We start from the raw sequence: 24,181 nt of genomic DNA, 5'->3' as shown, positions 1-24,181 counted from the left end.
CTATCATAACATTCAGCATTTCTATGGAAGAATGGCCCATACATTGCAAGAGCCCCTGAAGGAGAGAAACACATGTCTGTGCCTAGTATCTCTGGTAGACATTCACCTATGTGAGACATAGCAAAGAGTGCATTAAGGACCACAATAGGAATGAAGGCTAAACCTACCCTGCCATCTGGTAATCCCCATGTAGACACCATGCTTGAGTCTGGCAGATCCTTGCCAACAGGGGGTGCTATCTGACCCCACAGGCTTCAGAGAGGAAGGGGGTTTCCTTAACCCTTGTGCTCCACCTCTCTCCTGACCTTGTTCCTTTCAATCTGAGGAGCAATAGCTGGTATGTCTTTCTTGCCCAATTTCCCTTTGCCTTACAAAGTGCCTTGCTCATCCTGAGGTGAATGCCTCTGGAACTCCCATGAGATCTCAGCAATTCCCACAGAAAGCTGCCACCACCCCAGCATCTCAGCTGTGACTCACTCTCTTGTTTCCCCACTCCTGGCTCAAGGCTGCTTCTGAGCTGATCGTCAGGCAATTGGCTGTTAAGGGGCCAAACACTGCCAAACAGCTGACTAGAAGGTGTTGCCTTAAAGGCACCATGCCAGCTCATAGCCAGGATTTTTTTTGTTGGGGCATTTAAGTTTCTTAGGGGGCAGTTAAGCCGTTAGTTAAAGTTTATTAGATGGAGTTTAATTAAATTACCTTTGGCTTTACACAAACAAATGGCAAGGACAGCAGGCGAGTGAGCGGCCACCTCTCTACCTGCCAGCCAGGCGCCAGGGCAGCAGGTGAGTGAGTGGCCCCCAGCTGCCTCTCTACCAGCTCTCTACCTGCCACAGCAGTGAGTGAGCAAATGGGTGGTTGAGGAGGCTGCTGTGCTGCCTCTCTGCAGCGCGCCTATGCCATGGTGGCTGGGTCACATGACTGGGTCATCATATGACTCCTCCCCTGGTGCAGGCACACTCCCCTGGCACAGCATGGCAGCCTCCTCACCTGCTCACTCCTCACCTGCTCACTCACAGATTAGACTGGCAACTGCTGCCCTGGCCAGCAGGGAGAGAGCTGGCCACTCACTTGCCCACCAGCTAGCACAACTTAATATTTAAAAAATATTTCTGCCATGGCTTTTTGTGGGGGTGTGGCTTTTAATTAAGGGGGCATGGCCCCCAAATTGCCCCACTGTAGCTACACACCCAGCACCCTGTGTTTTGCTGCCTTGGTGAGTGGATGCAGAGGGTGATTTCTTGGATCCCCTCAGAGCTGAGAAGCCATGGGCTTCCTCTGGTCCTGAACACCCCATATCTGAAATTAGAAGGGGTTCTCTCCATGTGTAGTTCTCCACAGTGTCCCAGATTGCAGCCTGTTTGGTTATTAGAATTCAGTGGCAGCTATTATCTCTTAATATCTCTGACATAACTGCATAAAATAAGAATGAAATAATAGTTCAATGACAAATGGCTTTTTGGGGGGCCTTTCTTAAATTACTTGTGATGATTTGTGCTTTTTTAACCAAGTGTCCACCTTGGTATATAGCTCACTTCAGTGAAAAGGTTTAACCCCTTCCCAAGGGTTAAGTGTCCATTCAGATTCCCAGAAATATAGCTTGCTTTTCCATTTTTCTTTCCAGCAGTCCCTTTAAACTCTTGTTTCTGTGTTGAAAATACAGATACTCAGAGAGAGACTGAGTGAGTCTGGTATTTCCAAAGTGTCTAAAGCTCAAGTGTTCCTCACTGTTATTCTTAAAGTCTTCCACTTGCTGGCTTTCTTTCTCTTTGTTTTCTTTCCTCTCCTTTCTTTCTCCATTCAGGGGTTTCTCTTTACCACCACAGGATGATTCTTCAATATGTTGTCCCGGAAGGCTTGAAAGCTCCTGAAGCCGAAATGCCTTATTGTCACTGTGGTACATGCCAGGGCTATGCCTCTCTCCCCTGTAGCAGCTGTCTTCCTCTTCCTCAGGACATGAGCTTCCTTTAGCACACTCACCATCAGAATGAAATGAAAGTACTTTTGCTTGGCTTTTTTGAGAGAGGTCAAATGGTTCTTCCTGTTCCAGGCTTTGTGTAGCGTTTGTTTGTGATGTTCTCACTCTTTCTCTACCAAGGCCTGGAAGGTTTAAAAATGTTAATATATTAACTGGAATGTTCACAAGTCCATTCTAATTTAGTAATTGAAATGAACTTATTTCAATTTGAGTCCCATTGTTTCTAAACTATTTATTTGGCAGTAAATGGTGGGGGAGATAAGGGGGATTCTATTGGTTCATTTTGCATCCTCACCACTGAAAAGATGCATTCATCCCAGGAGTATTTGCCATGGGGACTTCTAGGCCTGGTCCAAGTTTGAGACACCGGGGGGGGGGAAGGGGGATGAAAGTAGGCCAAGAGAGTGACAATATGGTGGCTGCATTGGTTGTGGATAAATTTAGAAAGTATTTAATTTTCAGAACAACTGCCATATTGTTCTTTGTGGTTTTGTGCTATGAGCATTATGCCTCTTTGCAGAGGGAAGAAGAAGAAGAGATTGGATTTATACCCCGCCCTTCACTTGGAGTCTCAAAGTGGCTTACAAACTCCTTTCCCTTCCCCTCCCCACAACGGACACCCTGTGAGGTGGGTGGGGCTGAGAGAACTCTGACACAAACTTCTCTTTTTCGAGGACAGCTGTGCCAGAGCTTGTGACTGACCCAAGGTCACATCAGCAGGTGCAAGTGGAGGAGTGGGGAATCAAACCCGGTTCTCCCAGATTAGAGTCCGCACACTTAACCACTACACCAAACTGGGTGGGAATGTAATCTTTGAGGCTTCTTCCCATTCTTTTCAGGCCTGAAGCCTCATAGATTGGACTGATGTAAGACTAATATTATGATCTCTAAAAATATTCAGATCAGTGCCTTTGTAGTCTGTTCTATTATTCGTTCCTTTATTCAGAAAACCTTAACTTAGATGTCTGGGTTCAAACCCACTTAAACACTGATGTCCTCACCATAAAATCATCTGCCACTGCTTAATTTGAGATCCTCCCATTTTTTCAATTTAGAAGCAATGTGTTAATTTTGACTCATGTTTACAGAATAAAATATGATGAAGACTGATTTTTTTAGCTGCTGGTCTGCAATTCAAGTATTTTTCTTCTGGTTAATGGATTGGGGAATCGTAAATATTTCTGACTTCAAAGTTTATGGATGCTTTTAGATGGGCATCTACTTTGAAATGATTGCACTAGTAGACTAATCTACAAACAAATATATTGGACAGTCAGTTTGCATCAATTCAATTTTTTTATTTATTTACTTCATTTAATGGTAGCATTACTTGAATGGATGGGTAATTTAGGTTATTACTAAATTTCGGCATAAAAACCACAGTGTCCCTGAACCTGGAAAGCTGTAGATATCAGGCAGGATTTGTTCAATGAATTCTGACTAGATCAGCTAGCCCTGTAAGAGGCACTGGAACACCTAATAGTTCAGAGCAAGCCGTGTGATAAGCTCTGACCCTTAAGACTTCCATGGTCAGGCACCAGGTAATGACTAATAGACTAGTGGAGGGTATGTGACCTGCCCTGTCATTTGTATGACAAAGTGTGCCCCAGCCCAACCTGTCCTCTTCACTCCTTAGAGTCTGCTACCCAACATAGCATAATCTTTTTGCTTGCTGAGAGTTGGATCTGACAATTAGTTACACAGAATGCTGACTCTGTGCTGCACAAAATGCCTTTAAGATGCTATAGAGGTGAGTTTACTGAATCTAATGCAAAACCCGCCTGGTTTCCAGTCACTGATTTACCTTGAGAACGAAATCCTCTTTCCATGACTCCATGTTTGACTTTCATGTGTCTGGTAAGGTTCCCCTTCAAGGTGAATTTGCTGGGACAGTAGAGGCATTTGAAGGGCTTGCTGTCTGAATGCAAGTGCATGTGTCCCATTAAATTATGCATTCGATTAAATTCCTTTCCGCACAGCTGTCAAAAGACCAATGACAATCAAAATGATTTATATGGAAGAAACACTTTCCAGAAGAGATTGATTTGTTTCCCTGAGACAGTCTTTTGCAGTCGAGACAGTGTCTCAGTGGGACTGTGACATACCATTCTGAACTGAATTTATAGAAAAATCTGAATAGTTTCTTCTGCATATATACACTTCCTATTGCTTCTATATGAATGAATGGATCCCAAATCCAATAAGTGCAGAGCAGGAAATGGAATACAAGACCTCTGCAGATAAAAACTGAAGTTTAAGTGGGATGAGGTTGTGGGGAAAGCATGTTCCTGTGTAGGTGTGCCATATAGCTGCCATCTCATTTAAAGTGTTCCTCCAGAAGGCACAGGGCCCTTGAAGAGAAAGCTGAATAAGATCCAGGAACAAGGACAGTAAAGCTGGGCATCTGAATGCCAACAGCATACTTTATTATGCAGGCACAAAATGTCTTAGGATTTGCCTCCCATATTCCTCAGCTAGTCAGAAATAGCAATGTGTAGGTGGGTATTTAACTTGTGGAAGTCATTCTGTAATAGGCTAAAGCTTAGCCATAGCTGCTAAATAAGTCTCCAAACAGAGGGATAGCCTGTACCTAAATGACATGGAGTTGGTCTTCTTTGCCTCCGATTCTCATTGAAGCCCGAATATTTTTGAAATTCAAGACATGCACTAAACTGTATTGACAAACAGGGGTTTGAAAGTATCTGTATTATGCAGGTACATTGTTTTTAAGAGGGTGTCTGGCTGCAGCACCTTGCAGAGTTCACACTCCCTGGTTCACACTCCCATCTCATGCGTGTATGAAAAACTATGCCAGGTCATACAGAATCTCAGGCACAATTTCACACTAAGTGCACTGCTGCCTCTTTCCAGGATGGTATTCTACTGAACCTATTCTAGTACATAAGAACATAAGAGAAGCCATGTTAGATCAGACCAATGACCCATCCAGTCCAACAGTCTGTGTCACACAGTGGTGAAAGCACAGGTGCCATCAGGAGGTCCACCATCCAGAAGCCCTCGCAGTGTCGCCCCCCAAGCACCAAGAATACAGAGCATCACTGCTCCAAACATAGTGATCCATCTATACCTTATGGCTAATAGCCACTAAAAGCCACCTCTGCTCCATATGTTTATATAATCCCCTCTTGAAGCTGTCTATGCTAGTAGCTGCCACCACTTCCTGTGGCAGTGAATTCCACATGTTAATAACTGTTTGGGTGAGGAAGTACTTTCTTTTATCTGTTCTCAACCCACTGCTCATTAATTTCATTGAGTGCCCACGAGTTCTTGTATTGTATGAAAGAGAGAAAAGGAATTCTTTGTCTACCTTCTCTGTCCTATGCATAATTTTGCAAACCCCTGTCATGTTCCCCTCATGCATTCTCCAAGCTAAAGAGCCCTGACCTCTATAACCTTTCTTCATAGGGAAAGCGTTCCATCCCTTTAATCATTTTAGTTACCTTTTTTTCACTTTTTCCAATGCTAAAATATCTTTTTTGAGGTGCAGTGACCAGAACTGTACACAGTATTCCAAATGAGGCTGCACCATCTATTTATACAGGGGCATTATGATACTGGCTGATTTGTTTTCAATTCCCTTCCTAATAATTCCCAGCATAGCATTTGCCTTTTTTATTTCTGTGGCACACTGAATTGACATTTTCAGTGAGTTATCTACCACGGCTCCAAGATCTCTCTCAAGGTCAGTCTCCACCAGTTTGGACTCCATCAATGTGTATTTATAGTTAGGATTTTTGGCTACAATGTGCATTACTTTGCACTTTCCCACAATGAACCTCATTTGCCACGTTGATGCCCACTTACCCAGCCTTGACAGATCTCTCTGGAGCACCTCACAATCCTCCCCAGTTCTCACCACCCTGAACAATTTAGTATCATCCACAAACTTACTTCACTGTTTACTCCCAACTCCAAATCATTAGTGAATAAGTTAAAAAGCACTGGACCCAGTACTGAGCCCTGCAGTACCCCACTGCTTATCACCTTCCACTGTGAAAACTGCCATTTATACTCACTCTCTGTATCCTGTTAATTAACCAGTGTTTAATCCACAAGAGGACTTGACCTTTTATCCCGTGACTACGAAGTTTACTTAGGAGCCTTTGATGAGGAAGTTTATCAGAAGCTTTCGGGAAGTCTAGGTAAACAACATCTATTCGGTCACCTTTGTCCACGTGTTTGTTCACCTCCTCAAAGAACTCTAAATGGTTAGTGAGACAAGATCTTCCCTTACAGAATCCATGCTGATTCTTCCCCAATAGCTTTTTTTCCATCAATGTGTCTACTAATTCTATCTTTAATAACAAATTCCACCAATGTTAGACTGACTGGCTTGTAATTTCCTGGATCTCCTCTGGTAGTATTCAGTTAAGTCTTTTCAGGATCAATCATCACTGCTTTACTTTTTGAGTTTTAGTCCTATGGTTAATCTCTAAGAGCTTTTAGAGCAAAGTTAAGCTGGTAGTACTTACAATGGGTTATGTTTATTCTCAAAATTTCATGTTTGTGTTGCATTTGTCTTGTAATGTGTTTTTCCCCCCTGTTTTCATGGTTGTCCCATTATGTCTTTTCTTAATAAAAAATAATTTTTTAAAAAAGATGTGAGGTTATATCCGCTACCTTCCAGTCCTCAGGAATGAAGGCAGATTTTAATGATAGATTGCATTTTTTTCCCCAGGAGATCCAAAAGTTCACATTCGAGTTCTTTCAGAACTCTTGGATATATGCCATCGGGGCCTGGTGATTTGTCAGTTTTTAATTTGTCCATCAGTCATAGGACCTTCTCTCTTGTCACCTCAATAGAACTCAGGTCTTTCAACACCCCTCCCAAAATCGGTGGTTCTGGATCAGGCAAGCACCTCCCATCTTCCATAGAGAAGACAAAGGCAAAAATATGCATTCAGCTTCTCTGCCATTTTCCTATCATCATTTACTAATCCTTTTACCCCTTGGTCATCTAAGGGCCCCACTGCCTCCCTGGCTGGTTTTCTGCTACTAATGTATTTGAAGACATTTTTATTGTTGGTCTTTATGTTTTTTGCAATATGTTCCTCATACTCTCTTTTCTGATCACCAACTTGTATTTTATTTGCCACAGCCTGTGTTCCCTTTTATCTACCATGCTCGGTCTAGCCTTCCACCACTTAAAGGAATCCTTCTTATCTTTTACTGCTTCCATTACTTTGTTCATCAACCATACAGGGCTTTTTAAATACCTGTTTGTACCTTTCCTAACCTGTGGTATACATTTTATCTGAGCTTCTAGGATAGTAGTTTTAAATAGTCTCCAAGCTTCCTGAAGTAGGGTTGTCATGTCCAATTGTCTCCCCGGCGGGGGGATTAGGGGGCATTCCAGGAGGGGGTGTGGCCCTCCCTGATGTGATGACATCACACAGAGTGACACCATCACACTCTGGATGCAGCCCACCCCCACCTTTTTCCAACCATTTAAAGGGAACCTTCCCTTTAAATGGTGGGGGGAGCAAGAGCCAAGCACGCCTGCCCTGCAAGAGGGGAACTCTCCTCTTGCAAGGCAGGAACTGGTTACACCTTCTTGAAGAGAGCAGGTGCCGGGGGCTCCTGCCCTGCAAGAGGGGAACTCTCCTCTTGCAAGGCAGGAGCTGGCGGCACCCACTTGAAGAGAGGGGAATTCACCTATTGCAAGGCAGAAGCTGGCAGCTCCGCACACAGCCCCTGCCTCTCCCCAGCAGTGTTTAAAGACTTCCTTTAAAGACTTCCTTTAAATGCTGCTGGGGAGAGGTGGGGGGAGGCCAAGTGGTCGCTCTTGGAGGTGGGGTCCCTCTTGGGTGGCAGGAGGGAAGGAGTCCCTCCAAATCGGGCAACCCCCCCCCACCAAATCGGGGGGTCTGGCAACCCTGTCCTGAAGGGATTTGACTCTCCTTGCCTTTCCTTTCAATTTCTTCTTCACAAGCGCCTTTATTTCAGAGATGTTACCCCTTCTAAAGTTAAAAGTGATTGTGTTGGTCTTTTGGGGCAACTCCCTATTTATTATGACACAGTAAGGGAAAGAATGCCTGGAATGCTGCAGGGAAATAAAACTGATGAAGAAGAAGGTTGTGCATTTCCTCTTCAGGCAAATGATGCCTCAGCGTCTGAGTTGGTCATGCTTCTGTCTTCTGTGTCCCAAAGTAGTCCCACCCAGACCTATTCTTCTTCAATCTATTCAGCATTTTTCTAGGAGTCCCTAATAGATTCTTTTTTTGGGTGGGGGGTGTTTCTTGGTCTTTGTTTTGAACCAAAACTGTCAGATGTCATGGGAATGAAAAAAGATTGATGCAAGCAAGCATTACTATTCCATTGTGAATTTTGTCTTTTGAGATTATAAACCACAGGACAGCAGTGTGTGTCTCTTGACTAATATGTCCTTCTTTGGGAAACAACTGTTAATTTGAATAACAGGAAATAACTCTTCCATGGCCCATTTTTACTACAGACTGGCCTACTCCTGATTTCAGCCTAGGGACAAATTTTTTTAAAAAAAAAAGTCTTGGGGAACATTGGCAATGGAGAACTGAGGGATGGAAATAGTGTATAGCACCACCTGCCTTTCCATTATCCCCTATATAAGTGCCCCATCCTCACATTTGCCCTTGTTTCCTCAGTAACAAGCAGTTCTACCTTACCTAAACTAAGCCATATGACCATCTTGTATGATTAGTTAAAGCAGCTGTTCTCTGACAGCATCAAGACGGCAAGAGCTGGGAATAGGTATGACCCCCTACCAAAGAAATCGCATTGCTCTAAGCCAAGTTGTAACACCACTTTGAACAAGGTGCAAGGTACCAGAAGAAATCCAAAAGGCTCAAAGATGGAAACAGAGGCAGACACAAAAGAAATTCTAGGTTCAATCAATCATGGCCATCTAAGGATGCCACAAAAGAAAGAGGAGGTTTGTCCTATTTAATGGAGAGGAGTCAAGCCATGCATTGAGATTGCAGGGTCCAAATATTTAGAAAAATATTAAATAAAATAATTCAGAAAAGGAACAAGCTGCTTCGGAAAGCTGTTGAATATTTTTTCCCTGTTGGAGGCTAAAGATGAGATAATTTACCAGGAACTGGGTAATACAGCCCAAAATAATGCAGGGATGCTATAAGATTTTAGCCTATTGTTCATCTTGTGACTTTTTTGAATCGGTTATGTTGGCACACAACCAAGCCCCCACCAATCAGATTGAGAAGACGGGAACCCACAGTCAGCCTCTTTGGCATGGAATTCTTTAGCAAACTGCAGAATCTTTTAAATTACATCATCAAATGTAATAGAGTCCTCAAAGATAACACAAGGCATATTTGAACTATTGCAAGCTGCAAAGCCATAGATCAGTTACGGCTAAAAAGGATATCAACTATGGCTAAAACCCAAAACAAATGTATTGAAGAAACGTTCCAGAGTTGCTCAATGAGTTTTGACAGAGCTTCAGTGAGACTGCTTGGGAGTTAATGGCTTCTAGAGGCCAGCCTCTGATAGAACCTTGGCAAACAACAGAAGAATACAGAAGCAACCTCATTAGGTGAAACATAAACCTCTTCCAGAGTACAAGAAAAGTCCTCCAAATTTTGACAAGAATGAGAGAGGCCAGAGAGCCAATAACAAAGGGATTTAAAATCATTATTGTAGGTGAGAACTGCTTCAATTATACACTTGTAAAATAGGGGATGTGGAATGGTATAGTATATCCCAATCTCACAGAATCTATGCAGGATCAGTACTTGGATGAAAAACCACCAAGGAGGACTTTGCCAAGAAAGGCAATGGCAAGCAACCTCTGCTTCTCACATGTCTTGAAAACCCTATGAGGTTGCCATAAGTCATAAGTTGCCATAAGTCAGCCATACACACACACACACACCAACAGTGCTTGGAGATAAAATCTGCAGGAATGTTTCTTAAAAGAAGGAAATGAAATGTTCAGAATTTATAGCATAGAAGACAGCAGGTAGCATCGGCCTCCCTTTAGAGAGACAAACCAAATTGGTAAGGAAATGTGAGGGACAAAGGCTTTCTTCTGCTCTCTAGCCACAGATGGTCTCTGTGTAGCTGTGATTAGCCCTGTAGGAAAGCCCTGTTGTTCTTTCAACCTGAGAAAAAAGTCAAAAGAAAGCTGTAGCCTGCCGTGAGGCAGAAAGGCCACTGCTGTGCTGTCCTTCCCTTGCATTCTTCTTTTTTAAAAAAAGTTTAATAAGAAGGGTGTTCCTTTCCTGAAAGTAAGAGAGAGGGAGAGGGAGAGAGACTGTAAACTGTCCAAAAGAGCCGTGAGAAAACAGGAAGCTCCAATAAGTACAAGAGAAAGCAAGATGAAATCTATTTGCAGGCCATTCCCTAGGGACATGCAGGCCATTGTGAAGCAAGCAGTTCGTACAGCTATATCCTTCCTTCTGCCTCAGAGGAGTTTGGTGCCAAATGGAGGCTATCTGGTCATTGCCTTAACTTGCTGAATGCCAGCCAAGGGGACTCGATTGAGACCAAGCTCTTCAGGGATTTCTGGAAGTTAGGCAAAAAAGGGCAGTCAATTGGATTCTTGGCACCCTCAACCTAGTAAGTGCCCTTAATTCCCTTTAGACCAAATGGGAATGCACTGCAGGGAACAACAATGGAGTTTCTGCCCTAATCATGGAGATGTTATGCACTCTTTACATTCCAGTTACTGAGCATAGCAGAAATGGTTGGTTTCTTTTTTTCAGGAACAATTTTGATTTTTTTCCCCATTAGATTCCTGTGCTACTTTTACCCAGAATGGCCATTGAGGCTTATGTAAATTAACAACAATCACAACATACAAATTACCCTAATTATACAGCAATTAAGATTACTAAATGCAAACTAATTCAGTAAATTCCAACAAAATGGGGCATCCATTATTTGTAGCATTAATCATTTAACTAGAAAATTGTGGAACTGGAAGGGACTAAAGAGCCATACAGGGATAGCCAATTTCTTTATTCTCAGTAGTCACAATAATAATTTGCATATCAACTGCTCCTGGGGCTGCCAACCTCCTGGAAGTGGACCTGCCCATATAAGGGCATATAAGGTCTATAAAAGCCTTCAGAGCCCACTCTGGGAGCTCAGTCAAGCCTTCAGAGTCAAACTCTACTGAACTCCCAGAGTGAGCTCCAAAGGCTTATAAAGGCCTTTGGAGCTCACTCTCGGAGCACAGTTGAGCTGGCCCAGCCTGGGGATGGGCTCCAAAGGAATTTAAATGCCTTCAGAGCTCAATTGGGTGGAGCCATGGGCCAGTGGTGGGCTCTGATGGCATTTAAATGCCTTCGGAGCCAAAGAACATGTCTCCCACAAACCTCAAGAACCTCCATGAAAAACATGGAAGTTCGTGGGCAGATCATGGGAGACACATTCTCCTGAACCTTTGGTTCATGAACCATGAACTGGTATGGTTCGTGCTCGAACTGGGGTTCGTCTTGGGGGGTTCGTGCCCATCCTTAATTGTATCTTGTAGGACATTTTAAAAGTAGTGAATCAGTGAATTGTCACAACTTTTGAAGCCAACTGTGTGTGTGTGGGATTTTAACTACATCTTGATTAAATTTTGGTAGAATTACTGGGAGGGGGGAGAGAAATGTTTAGTGGGCCAGATTCATCCTGCAAGCGACCTGCAAGTCATCCATGGTAGAATCATGATGAACAGAACCAACAGAATAGAGCCAAGACTATCCACCAGCTATAGTTCTCACACCGAAACAATTCAGGCTAGGCAGTGTGCAGGTGCATGGGCTTTGCCCAGAAAATACCTTGGGTGAATCTATTTCAGCAAAAGCTAACACAACTGCCACCATCACCAGATCTCTGACATTATATGGAAGCATAGTACTTAAATGCACTTTCCCTCAAAAGACACAAATATATCCCTGGAACAGTGAAGTCTAATACAGTACTAGCTAAAAACAATTACTGCCATAATACGTAGATATAATTTATATTGTGCACTGATGGGAAAAAACTGAAGCATATATGGATTGATTCAGTCATTTAGCTGGTATCAAGTTGTTAAGCATCCTTGACCTCCCTTGGGGATGAAATGTGCTATGCAAATGCCACATATATTTATCATCAGCAGACTAGCAATTACTCTAAGTGCTGTGTAAGAGGAAGTGCAATCTTAAAAAGAGGACTAAAACCAAAAAGAAACAAAGAGATGAATAAGTCTATCACTTTAACTTGTATGACTTCCTCATTCAGGATAAAAAGACAAGAACAACATAAGGCTGTGGCCAGCGTTTCAAAGGGCCCAGCATATTGTTTTCAAATACTGAAGAACTATATTATCATCAATATATTCTATTGGTCATTTTATCAGCAGTATTCAGGCATTACCCCTCTCCCATTTCTACAAGTGTTTAGATTGGCTATTTTTTTCATTTCCAGTATTTGGAATTTCATGTAAATGTCACAAATACAGAGATGGGCCAATGGCAGTTTGGGGACCTCATGCACTCCACATGAACTTTTCATTCTGCCCTTGTGCTGCTTAATAATTTGTCATGAGCATCAGCGTGTTGTACTGTAGCACTGGCTAGCAGGCCTATGCTCCTGAAACAATGTTGAACATCTTGATGACCAAGGCCATTAATAGCAGCTGAAAGCTGCAGAGTGAGAAAGAGGGCCATATCTTGGTCTTTACTCACTTTTGAGGGCACCAAATTGGACACTGAAAACACAAATAGTCAGTATCTAAATCAATATCCAACTCAGTGCCCTTGAAAATGATCAGAGGCCCAAATGTGGCTCTCAGGCAGGCCCGTAGTTACAGTGCGGCCTCCCAGGGCCCAGCCCCCTGACTTCCTCCCAAGCTCCCCTGACTTGCTGGTGCTGTCAGTGCAGGAAGCCGGCTGATGAGGCGGGGCTGGGGGGAACTTCCTCTCAGAGTACTACTCTGGGAGTAGAAAGGAAGTGGGGTGGGGGGCGGTACGGGCTGCGGAGGCAGCAAGAGCTGGGCAATGGGAGGTTAGAGCCAAAAGAAGTACCTGGCCTTTAGGCCCGCGCGCCATGGTACTGGACCTTTCCTTATTTCCTTCATCAGCAGGGGAAGGGGGGAGGGAGCCTGGTGCACTTCCTTCTCCCTCCTCCCCCTGGAGAAGTACATGGCCTTTGGGCTGGCACGCCATGACACTAGTCCCTTCCTTCCTTCCTTCCTTCCTTCCTTCCTTCCTTCCTTCCTTCATCAGTGGAGGGATGGGGAAAGGGAGCCTGGGGTGCTGCCTTCTCCCTCCTCCCCCTGAAGAAGTACATCCTCCTTCCTTTTTCCTCCTCCTTCTGTTGGTGAGGGAAGGGGGGGAGAATCTGAGGCATTGCCTCCCCCGGGAGAAGTACCTGGGCTTCAGGCTGGCACGCCACAGTGCAAACTCTTCCAACTCCCTCCCCTACTAGCAGGAAAGCAAGGGGGGGAGGGAGAATAGTTTAATTTAATTTAATTTAATTACAGGGAAGGGTGTGTGTGCAGGGGTGCCCCCCAATTTATTTTAAGGCCCCCCAAATTAAAAAAAAATCCTGGCTACAGGCCTGCCCCCAGCCCAAAACAAAAAATGGCTCAGCCCTGCTTTAGGCCCTTAGTGGGTGCGATCTAGCCTGGTGAGCCCTTTTCAGGTATAGAAACATAATGCGTCCCCTGTTAAAAAGCCCCAGGATTGATCATATCTAGTGTCAATAAGAGCAACCTAACCTCCTGTCTTCACCTGGAAAAGACGGCAGTGGTTTTGCCTTATGGTGGTTCAGATTCCAGGCTACTGCTCAAGACTTTCAAGTCCAGAGATAAGTATGGCCACCCACTAGGGTTGCCAAGTCCTACCTTAAGCCGCAGCGGGGGACTCCCGGCTTGCTCTGCGAACATGTCACCTGGAAGTGACGCGGCCATGTCGGGCGCGCCGGGGGCGGGGCTGCGGTCATCCGAGGGAAAAACATAGATTTCCCCCTCAGATGACCGCGGCCCTGCCCCTGGCGTGCCCGGCGTGGCTGCATCACTTCCGGGCAGAGGTTATTTGGGGAAGGATCGCTGGGGATCTCAGTTTCCCCGGGTGAGGTACAGGGGGCGGGGCACATGACGAAGCCCCGCCCCCTGCTTCCAGCCGCCCCGCTTCCGGCCCTCATTCAGCCAGGATGAGGCAGGAGAAGAGGGAGGGTAAGTTGCTTCCTCCCTGCCTCTCCCCACCCCTGCCTGCCTGGGGCCAGTGAGGGCCTTCGTGGGCCTTATGACACACTTCCGGTGATGTCAGGGGGTGTGGCATATGCTAATGAGTTATGCTAATGAGTTCCCCTAGCACTTTTTCTATGAAACGACCCCTGCTTCCGGGTGACGTGCTGACGCCGGGCATGTCCCATGCTTTGGGGGTGGGGTTCCCCCCCGGGGCCCGATCTGCCGGCAGGGTGGAATGGGCCTCTGGGGCGGGCGTTCCCCCGCCCCCCGGGGGGCTTGGCAAGCCTACCACCCACTGCTCTAGTGGCTTTGCCCTGAGAGTTTTTTTAATTGGTTCTTTTCTGTTTTCAGTTCTGCATTAACAAAATTCATGTTTTCACAACTAGAATGAGAAAGATTTCAAAGAGTTTCAGCAACAGGTATGAATTCTTTCAAGGATGCCCCAGTTCTGAAGGTCTATAATTAAACTTACCTTCCCTAGTAGCTGCTGTGATTAGTTCTTCCTTGGTTAGATCTACTCTTTTACATTTCAGTCATTTAAAAGATGGCAAATGTTCAGCCATGTAATTTTTATATTACATTTCCACTTCAGACATCAAAATGACTTGGGCCTGCCTTATGCACCAATGATTTAGCTACAGACAGTCCATTACTTTACATTTGTTATTTATATAGTATCATATTCTGACAGTATCTAGCAACATATGAGGAACACTGTGTTCCTTTTTTTATTGTACACTTCCTTATGATTACTTGGGTGCCATTTTGTTTCACTTGGCAGTTTGCATATGAAGCACTCACCTTACATTTGAAAGGCTTGACATCCGAGTGGACAATCATGTGGGCCTTGAGGGTCTGCTTCTGCACAAAGCTCTTGAAGCACAGGTGGCATTGGTAGGCCCTGATATTGGTATGAATTAAAACATGTCTCTTCATATTGGCAAGTAGTGTGAACTCCCGTCCGCAAATCCCACACTTGTGCTCTTTCACACCCTTGAAGGACAGAAAAGGAAACTGAGGACTATGGTAATCTTGGCAATTTATTTCTAATATCAGTAGTGCAAGTAGTAGGCATTCAGAAAGGAATGATCACACACCTTTATCTTTGATACCTGTCGTAGCTATAAAAATGTTAGCCAATATAACCTTGTGCCTATGGCTAGAAGATGAAGGTACAAAGAGTTCTGTTCATTTATAAAGAAAAGCCTGGAGAATTTGATTCTGGGATTTTTTAAAAAAAGGGATCTCAATGAATAAATAAATCTACCCTAGTTCCATTAGAGGCTACAGAATAATAGGTCATGCAGCAATCTTTTCTCCAGGCTAGTTTGGCCAGGGATCCTGGAGGATTTTTGCCATCTCCTGGGCATGGAGCAGGGGTCACTGGGGGTGTGGGGGGGAGGTATTTGTGAATTTTCTGCATTGTGCAGGTGGTTGGACTAGATGACCCTGATGGTCCATTCCAACTCTATGATTCTATGATTCTAGACATGTCTGAGAGAGCAATATTAGGTCTGGAAAAGTACCACTGTAAAGGTTCCTGGTATAGAAAAAAAACCTGGGACTAAAAATACAAGGTTAATTTAGATGTCTATAGATCATAACAATCATACAGACAAATGCAGCCTTATGTCTTTGTGTTCATATCAATCCATTTGTAGTGGTTTGTGTTTCTCAGATTACAGATAGTGTCTCATATTTTTGTACAATGGAAATGATACTTAAGCAGTGGAACCAACCTCTAGGCATGCCCAGAATACATACAACTACCACCATCATCACCATTTAAGCTTAGGGGGGAAATAGTGACAAATGACAAATTATTATTCTGTACACATGTTCTAATAACAACATTTCACCTCTTAGTACGAAGAAATCTAGGCATATTATTTGGATAGGGGTTATAGATTATTATTCTGTACACATGTTCTGATATCAGCACTTAGATAATTTAATCTCTTAGTACGAAGAAATCTAGGCATATTATTTGGATAGGGGTTGTAGATCAGTAGTGAAGCACAGGCTTTGCATGCAAAAGGTGCCTGACCAAAGCCCTGCTATCTCTAGTTAAAAGCTTTCAGGTCACACTATCAGGAAAGACCTTTCTCTACCTGACAGCTTGGAGCACTGCTGCCAGTCAAATTAGAAGTCTAGATCAGGGGTGGCCAAACTGTGGCTCGGAAGCCACGTGCGGCTCTTTCACACATATTGTGCGGCTCCCTGCAAGGTGGCTGGGGAAGCAAAGGGGAGACAAGCCTCCTTGATTGGTCTTCCCTTCCGCAGCCAGTGTTCCCCTCCCTGGGCAGGCTTGAGGTGGGGGGAAGCAGAAAAAGAAAGCATCTTTAACTTTAAACAGGTTCTCAAAGCTCACACACACACACACACCAACCAGCTTGGAGAAGGCACTTGTCTCTTTAAATCCCTTCTCCAAGCCAAGCCAGCCGGCTTTGGGGCATGGGAGGCTTGGAGGACACATTTAAAGTTTTCTTTCCACCTCTCCCCCTCCCCCATCTATTTGCTTTCTTTCCACCTTTCTTTCTATTGTTCTTCCCACCCTCCCCATCTAAAGTTAAATGTGTTCTCCAAGCCCCACCACATCATAAGACTGGCTTGGCTCGGAGAAGGCATTTGTCTCTTTAATTTAATATGCAAATTTGCATGTTTTTCATTTAAAACGTGCGTGTTCATGTCTTATGGCTCTCAAACATCTGACGTTTATTGTATGTGGCTCTTACGTTAAGCACGTTTGGCCACCCCTGGTCTAGATAGACAACAGTCCAACTTGGTACGTTGATATGACCTACAATGGAGGGAAGAGACACTACAGTTGTCTCCACAAAAGCAATAGGATACAACTTAGTAAACATTCATTGCATTTTAGAAGAAACCAGTATTCTGTCAGCCTATCCTTTGGGAATCCAGGCAGACTTACCTTATGAGTCAAAGAATGCTGTTTGAGGTGATGAGGCTGCACAAACTCCATGCCGCATTCAGTACAGATGTAGGGGCGGATGTCCTTGTGCTTCATCATGTGATTCTGCAGTTGGCTTGGGTACTGGAACGTTTTATCACATTCTGTGCAGCTGTACTGCACAGGGCCTCGATGGGTCGTTAAGTGTCTCTTCAACTGAGCCAAGGTTGGAAAATCAAGACCACACTCGATGCAAATGTTCTCCCGGCCATTCTCGTGCTTGGATTCATGGGCTTTCAGTTCGCTGGGGTAGGCAAAGCCTCTCCCGCAAATCCTGCAGCTGTAGGGCTTCACATCACTGTGTTGCATCATGTGTCTCTTCAGGTGGCTGGTTTGGGTGAAGGCCTTGAGACACACCTGGCATTTATGAGGCCTGGTGCCTTGGTGGGTTAGCATATGGGTGTGCAAGTGACTCAGCTGTTTGAAAAGCTTCCCGCACCGAGAGCAAGCATGAGGCTTGATGCCACTGTGCCCTAAGATGTGAGTGACCAGGTTGTACTTGGAGGTGTAGGACTTTTCACACATAGGACACTGCCAGCGTTTTTGTTCCCCTCCTACATCAACATAATAGCTGTCATCTATCTGAATGTTAACATCCTCTCTTTCCACCTTCTGTTTATTTTCATCTTGTTCTCCTGACTCAGGGCTCCTGAAGGGGGGCTCTGGGGGCCTTTTCAGGGGGAAGGGACTTCTGAAGTGAAAATCTGGAGGCATCATAAAAGGATACATCAGACCAGGATGAACTTTGGGATAGTATGGATAGGGAGTCTGCAGAAAGGCAGTGGTTCTGGGCCATATCACATTGGGCTTTATTGGTTCCTCCTTTACAGGTTTCACTCTAAAGTGTTCCAGAGTCCTGTAGAACTGAAATCCAATGTTACACAGGTCAATCATGTGGGAGTTGTACTTTGGCTGTGTGTGGTGTTGGAATAGTAAAGGAAGGCTGGGAGGACCTCCAGTGGTGTTTTCTTCAGAACTGAACACTGGAGACGAAGCATCTCCTGATGGGATGGCAGAAAGCATTTTTGTAGGCACACTTTTGCGTTTACGGGATCCTCCTTCTAATGACCCGTGCAAGCTCTGTACATCTGGTGTAGGGCCATATCCAAACTGTGCAAGCTGAGTCCTGAGTCTGAATTCTTCATCAAGGGGTGAAGCTGTATCTGACTTGGCAACAGGATCCAAGCAGTGGGAAAAAGGAAAAGTTTGTATACTGTCTGTATTGAAATGAGCATCCTCTTTCTTCATCACATTTAATTCCTCCTGCATCCTTTAAATAAAAAGTAATAGTCTTTTAACGCTGTCTTTTCCCTACTTAACTGGAATTCCCAGAATTTCAGTCCGTTATGAACCACAGGACTGAGTCCTAAAATGTACAGAGATCCTTCTTTTACGTATCCACAGAAAGCCCTGTGAAGGCTGGGATTAGGAGGCAAAGTTTCCTGATATGAACGCATTGCTTTAAGGGACTCTCCTGAGCCCTGGCACCTTAGTAGAAACTTGAGCTCTGATGCCCAGTCTGTGCAACATACAGTTTTGTCTAGTACTGTTGAATGCCTTGTAATCTATATATTGAGTCTGTAACTCATAAACCTAACTAATTTACTAACTGCACGGGCCTTTACAGTGGCTCCCTGCACTGTGCATGTGTAAAGTACCATCAAGTCGCAGCTGATTTATTGCAATCCTATTGGACTTTCAAGGCAAGAGATGTTCAGAGGTGGCTTGCCATTGCCTGCTTCTGCCTAGCAACCTTGGACTTCCTTGGTGGCTTCCCAGCCAAGTCCTCGTAACCAGGGCCAACACTGCTTAGCTTCTGAGATCTGATGAGACAAGGCTAGCCTGGGCCAGCCAGCTCAAGGCATAGATCTTGGCAGGGCTATTTTGGGGCAGGAACGCACAGGAACGGAGTTCCGGCTGGCTCCCAAGTTGGCCACACCCAGCAGGAACTCATTAGCATAATAGGCCACACCCAACAGCAGGAACTCATGAGGATTGGCTACATTAGGGGTGTGTGGCCTAACATGCAAAAGAGTTCCTGCTACAAAAAAGCCCTGGGTTTTGACAGCAAACAAGGTAAACAGAATAACAAGCAAAAGGTGGGTGTGGCTGGAGAACCACACTTCTGGTAACATGGGAGTGTGGCCTAATGTGCTAATGAGCTGTGCCGTCAGGGGTATGGCCTAATATGCTAATAGGTTTCTGCTGTTGGGTGTGGCCTATTATGCTTATGAGTTCCTGCTGGGCTTTTTCTACAAAAAGAGCCCTGGATCTTGGTGGTGGAAAGGGCCATCAAGTTGCTCTTGATTTATGGCAACCCCACAAGGCAAGAGACAGTCAGAGGTGATTTGCTGTTGACTGTGTCTGCGTAGCAACCCCGGTTTCTTTGGTGGTCTCCCATCCAAATAGTAACCTTGGATGAACCTGCTTAGCTTCTGAGATCTAATGAGAATTTGGCACATTGTTATTTAGATCAGTGCTAGGACTGGGCAAACACTGGTGCTGGCCCAGGGAAGGTTCATGCAGAATCTTCTTGAGACAGGGGCAGTCTCAGGTATCAAGCTTGGGAGGGGCCAACCTGGAGCTTTTGTGCTCAGATCCTTTTTTACTGGAAGCCTTGTCTGCTAGCACAAACAATACAATAGGCCCTACAACCTTGTATAATGGTGCTGGTCAGAATGGCTTCTTATGGTGCTGGATCTCCAAATGGAGACATCATACCCAAACACTCCCATCGCCTACATGCCTGCTAAAGGGTGGCTCAGGGGAAAAGGGATATAAATTTAATTAAATAAATAAATGCAGCCACCCCATAGGATGCCGTAGCATATATGCATGGATTGTGCTTCTTCATGTATCTGCCTTAACTGCAAAAATAGTTTTCCTTGACTTTTTTTCCCCTGGCTGTGTACCTTCCAATTCTGTCATTCAGCCAAGAGGATGGAATTCGGGCCAAGGTTGTATAATTGTGGCTCATCGGTCTCTTAGGAAAAGACAGCAGCAGTTCCTCCCAGAAAAGGGGCGGAAGTGTCCCGGCCCCGGACCAGTTCTATGTGGGACCAAATGGTACCAGCAGCGTGGCTACACTGAGGCTGCATGAACTCCTGTCAGTTATGTGAGCCAGAATGCAGTGGCTAAGGGCTGATGCTGAAACAAGATGTCCAGTCCCCTAAACTGAAGTCCCCTGGATATGCCCTTCACAGAATGGGTCTGCTGTTCTCTCTGTCCAGCTTTTTAAATCAATCCTGGCTTATGCATTAGCTTTTTGGCCTAATGTACTATGCTGGTTGAATAGATATGCATTTAGCATAAGAATCAATAGTGCAGCATTTGTACTTACATTAATTCACCTCCTTTGTGCCAAACTCCGCTTTAAATGCATCTGTCTGGGATCCAGAAGGCATTTGTGTCTAAGGGGACAGACAAAGTAAAAAAAAACAATTCTTTGAACTCGGTTAAGAGGAAGGTTACAAAAATCATATATATTCTTCTTTTGGGTTCAAAATTCTATTTCCATTTTATGGTACAAAACTGGAAGCAAGGATAAAATAGTCTGAGGACACAGTGCGCTGTCTGGGTGGGTTTTTTTTAAAAATAGACTTTTAAGAAGATTTGAATGGGGGTTGTGTTGCCTTTTTTAAGAAGCAGAAACAATATTGAAATGTTACAATAGTTTGTTCATGCACATCTCTTGCTGCACTGGGGAAGGAGCACATAATCAATGAACGCCACACACACACACTTTATATACCTCCACATATGGTTAGACAGTGTCATAGATGCAACAAATATGAAATTGAGCAGAGGACGGCGGAAGACAGGAAGGCCTGGCATGATCTGGTCCATGGGGTCTCGAAGAGTCAGACTCGACTGTGCGACTGAACAACCACCACAACCACATATGTTAAGATTGTTAAGAGAGGCTATTCTCCATGTTTCTTCTTTTTCTATTCTATGGTTTATAAGGGCACACAGAACAGGACTCTCTTGACTAGGGTTGTGAGCTCTGGGTTGGGAAATACCTGGAGATTTTGGGGGTGGAGTCTGAGGAGGGTGGGGTTCAGGGCATAATGCCATAGAGTCCAACTTTGAAAGCAGCCATTTTCTCCAGATGAACAGATCTCTGTCACCTGGAGAGCAGGTATAATAGCGGGAGATCCCCAGGCACCACCCGGAGGTTGGCAACCCTACTCTCGACAGTGAACACCAACTATTGAATACTGTGCCTAAGAAGATCTTTCTAGTTAATCCCTCTTTATCATCAACTGGAGACATTTTTTTCCTCCAGATTCTAGCATTATGAGAAGGGAAAATATCGCTCAACATACAGTATTTATTTTATATGGCTCCAGGCCCGTAGCCAGGATTCTTTAATTTGGGGGAGGGCTTTAAATAAGTTGGGGAGGCACCCCACACAGACACCCCACACACACCTCAGGGAGCACCACAAATAAAATAAAAAATTGGAAATCGAGGGGGGGGCCTGGGGGCTGGATGGGAAGTCGGGGGAGTGGGCAGGCCCCGAGATGCCCCACTGTAGCTACAGGTCAGGAAGCAATTTTTCTCCAGACCAGTTGGGCCAGTGATCCTGGAGGGTTTTTGTTGTCTTCTGGGAGTGGAACAGCAGTCACTGAGGGTGTGGGGGGAGGTATTTGTGAATTTCCTGCATTGTGAAGGGGGTTGGACTAGATGACCTTGGAGGTCCCTTCCAGCTCTATGATTCTAACCCCACAGTGAATGCTGCCATAGTCTTTATCCTAATATGAATTTACATTTATCTAGTCAATGAAAGGATAAATGGTATTACCAATTATCACAGTATTTGGTTTGGGATGGGGTGTGCCCATAATTTCCATCCCAAGATCGCCATCAGATCTTTGATAGGAGAGCAATGATCACACATGAAGCTGCTTTATCCTGATACAGCCCATTGGTCCATCATGATTAGTAGGGATGTCCCCTTGAAAAAATATCATTTTAATTCCATATCATAATTTAAGAAGGGAAAGGCATATCGGTTGTAATGATTCTTGGAAATGTTGTTGTGTTGTGAAGACTCGTCAGGTTTCATTTCCATTTTCATTAAGACTAGATGTTTGCCCATTGTTTTCCATCTATGAAAACTGGTAGATTTTCCTGAGATGACCTTTCTCCACCAGTGGTATAAAAACATCAGGGAACCTCTCTTCTAAAGACTACCCAACTTTCAAATGGGTTCAGTTTTACAGCCCCTTGAATAAGGCGTCTGCAAAGTGGGAAAAGGTGCAAAAATGGCCACTGGTTTCCTGGAGCAGGATTTTTTTTACCCAATGGGAATACCTTAGTAATGGCAAGTAGCCCTTCCAGAGTGTCTCCCTAATGGGATGCACACCTACCCTGCCAATTGTGGTGGAAAGGGACCCTACCTGTCCAAATCTAAACCATGCAAAATGCAACACTGCCCTCAAATCACGAATTAATCTGCAAAAAGCATGAAAACCAACTAACTGAAGGCAACCAAAAAAAGCCAATAAATCAAGAAAAACAAGAAACAAACTCTTAAGAAACACAAAAAAGAAAGGAAGAAGATCAAAACAAAACAAATATTAAAACCCACAGAACACAAAACAACAGCAACAACAACAACAACCTCCACCCCCAGAGACCAAACACCCCCTCCCCTTTTAACCCTCTGCCAGGGGAAAGGATGGAGGAAAAGCTAGCTAGTGGTAATAGTAAATTAATCAGACACTTCTGTTCAGAAAACAGTCCAGACAGGATGTGGCCAACCACGATCTAGTATAATCCAAGCAAGGAACCTCTCCCAAGATGCAAGGAGCAGTAAGCACAGCACACACGCATGCGTGCACACACAGGGCACACACTTGACCCCAAATGGCCAACGCATCATATGGCTGCAGTTTAAAATTTCTCTCCCTCCAAGACAGATTGTGTGATTGATTGGCCAAGGCAACTAGCTTGATTGGTCCCTGTCTCTGAGCTAAGATTGGCTGGAAGAAATGCAGTTTCCTGGGCAATGGAAAGAAACAGTTTAAAAAAAACTGGGCGGGGGGACTCTGTTATATTCCCAGCAATTAATTCATGCCATTAAGAGAACCAGGAGTCGTTCCAGGAAGACTTTTACTGCCTCAGATATAGCCTACCCAATCCGATGCCAAGTAAGTCAGATGACTTCTAGGGTCAGCAATATCTGACTGCATAACCATAATGATCACAATGTAGTTCGACTAGCTCTCCAAGATCTCTGGCAAAGTTCTTTCACATCATCTACTGCCTTTTAACTGGTGATACCAGGGATTGAACCTGGGCCCTTCTGCATGCCAAGCAGATGCTCTACAGGTGAGCTTTATAAGAAGAGTCCTTACAGTAAATTACAGTGTGTTTTAGGTGTGTTTTAGGATATAATAAAAATGAACAATAATAACATTTTAACAGTATATATCAATCAAATAGCAATAGAAGCAGCAGCATAGATGGAGATCACAGGAACCAACAAATGTAATAATTCAACATCAAAAGTCCATGGAAACAGATAATGTGTTTACCTGGTATCTGAAATTTCAAAAAGAAGTTGTCAAGTGCAGAGAGGGAATTCCATAAATAAGACTTCACTACAGAGGAATTCCTGTCTCTGGTAGCCATCCTTCTTACTTCTAAAGATGGGGGCATACAAAGCAGGACCTCTGAGATCTGACAAATATCATTTCTCTAGAACTTAAACTCAGGGGTAACAGTCACCTTAAATGTCACCATTCTACCATGTCTTCAAAATTGCTGACAAATATCTATGTTCTGGGTTTTTAATGGCTGTTTTATTTTAATGATTCTAATGATCTTCGTGGTTTTATTATTTTATAATGTTTTATTTTGTAAGTTGCTTTGAGCAGGTTCTCTGGAAAGGTGGCATATATAGTTTCCAAATAAATGAATAAGTTCTGGTGCCAAGTTCACAAACTCACCTGGCTTTTGAGGCTTCAAGTATCAGCCTAGAAACAGCTGCCCTTCTTTTTGTGATTTGTGTTTTGCTCGTGTTTTCTGCAGT

The 24,181-nt window shown here is 44.2% G+C and overlaps 1 protein-coding gene across 1 annotated transcript; it reads right to left on the bottom strand.

Annotated features, from left to right (window-relative positions):
* Positions 1-1,469: 1,469 nt before the first annotated feature.
* ZNF366 (zinc finger protein 366) lies at positions 1,470-20,530 on the bottom strand. The gene is made up of 5 exons (XM_015413595.1): positions 20,480-20,530; positions 17,101-18,409; positions 14,970-15,161; positions 3,783-3,957; positions 1,470-2,100 (listed from the first exon to the last, which is right to left on the bottom strand). Coding segments are annotated over exons 1-5 (2,199 nt in total). The 5' UTR covers positions 20,482-20,530; the 3' UTR covers positions 1,470-1,579.
* Positions 20,531-24,181: the final 3,651 nt, after the last annotated feature.

Source organism: Gekko japonicus, unplaced genomic scaffold (genome assembly GCF_001447785.1).
Source record: "Gekko japonicus isolate JY-2015 unplaced genomic scaffold, Gekko_japonicus_V1.1 scaffold318, whole genome shotgun sequence".
NCBI lineage: Eukaryota > Metazoa > Chordata > Lepidosauria > Squamata > Gekkonidae > Gekko > Gekko japonicus.
The sequence above is the reverse complement of the archived record's forward strand: the minus strand, read 5'-3'. Positions and strand labels throughout refer to the sequence as shown.

Excerpts from the sequence above, each read along its gene's own strand:
- ZNF366 (XM_015413595.1), bottom strand. Across the intron at positions 3,958-14,969 it reads TCAAGCCTTTCAAATGTAAG|CTGTGCGGAAAGGAATTTAA; the intron begins GTGAGTGCTTCA and ends GTCTTTTGACAG. Across the intron at positions 2,101-3,782 it reads AAGAGGATTTCGTTCTCAAG|GCCTTGGTAGAGAAAGAGTG; the intron begins GTAAATCAGTGA and ends TAAACCTTCCAG.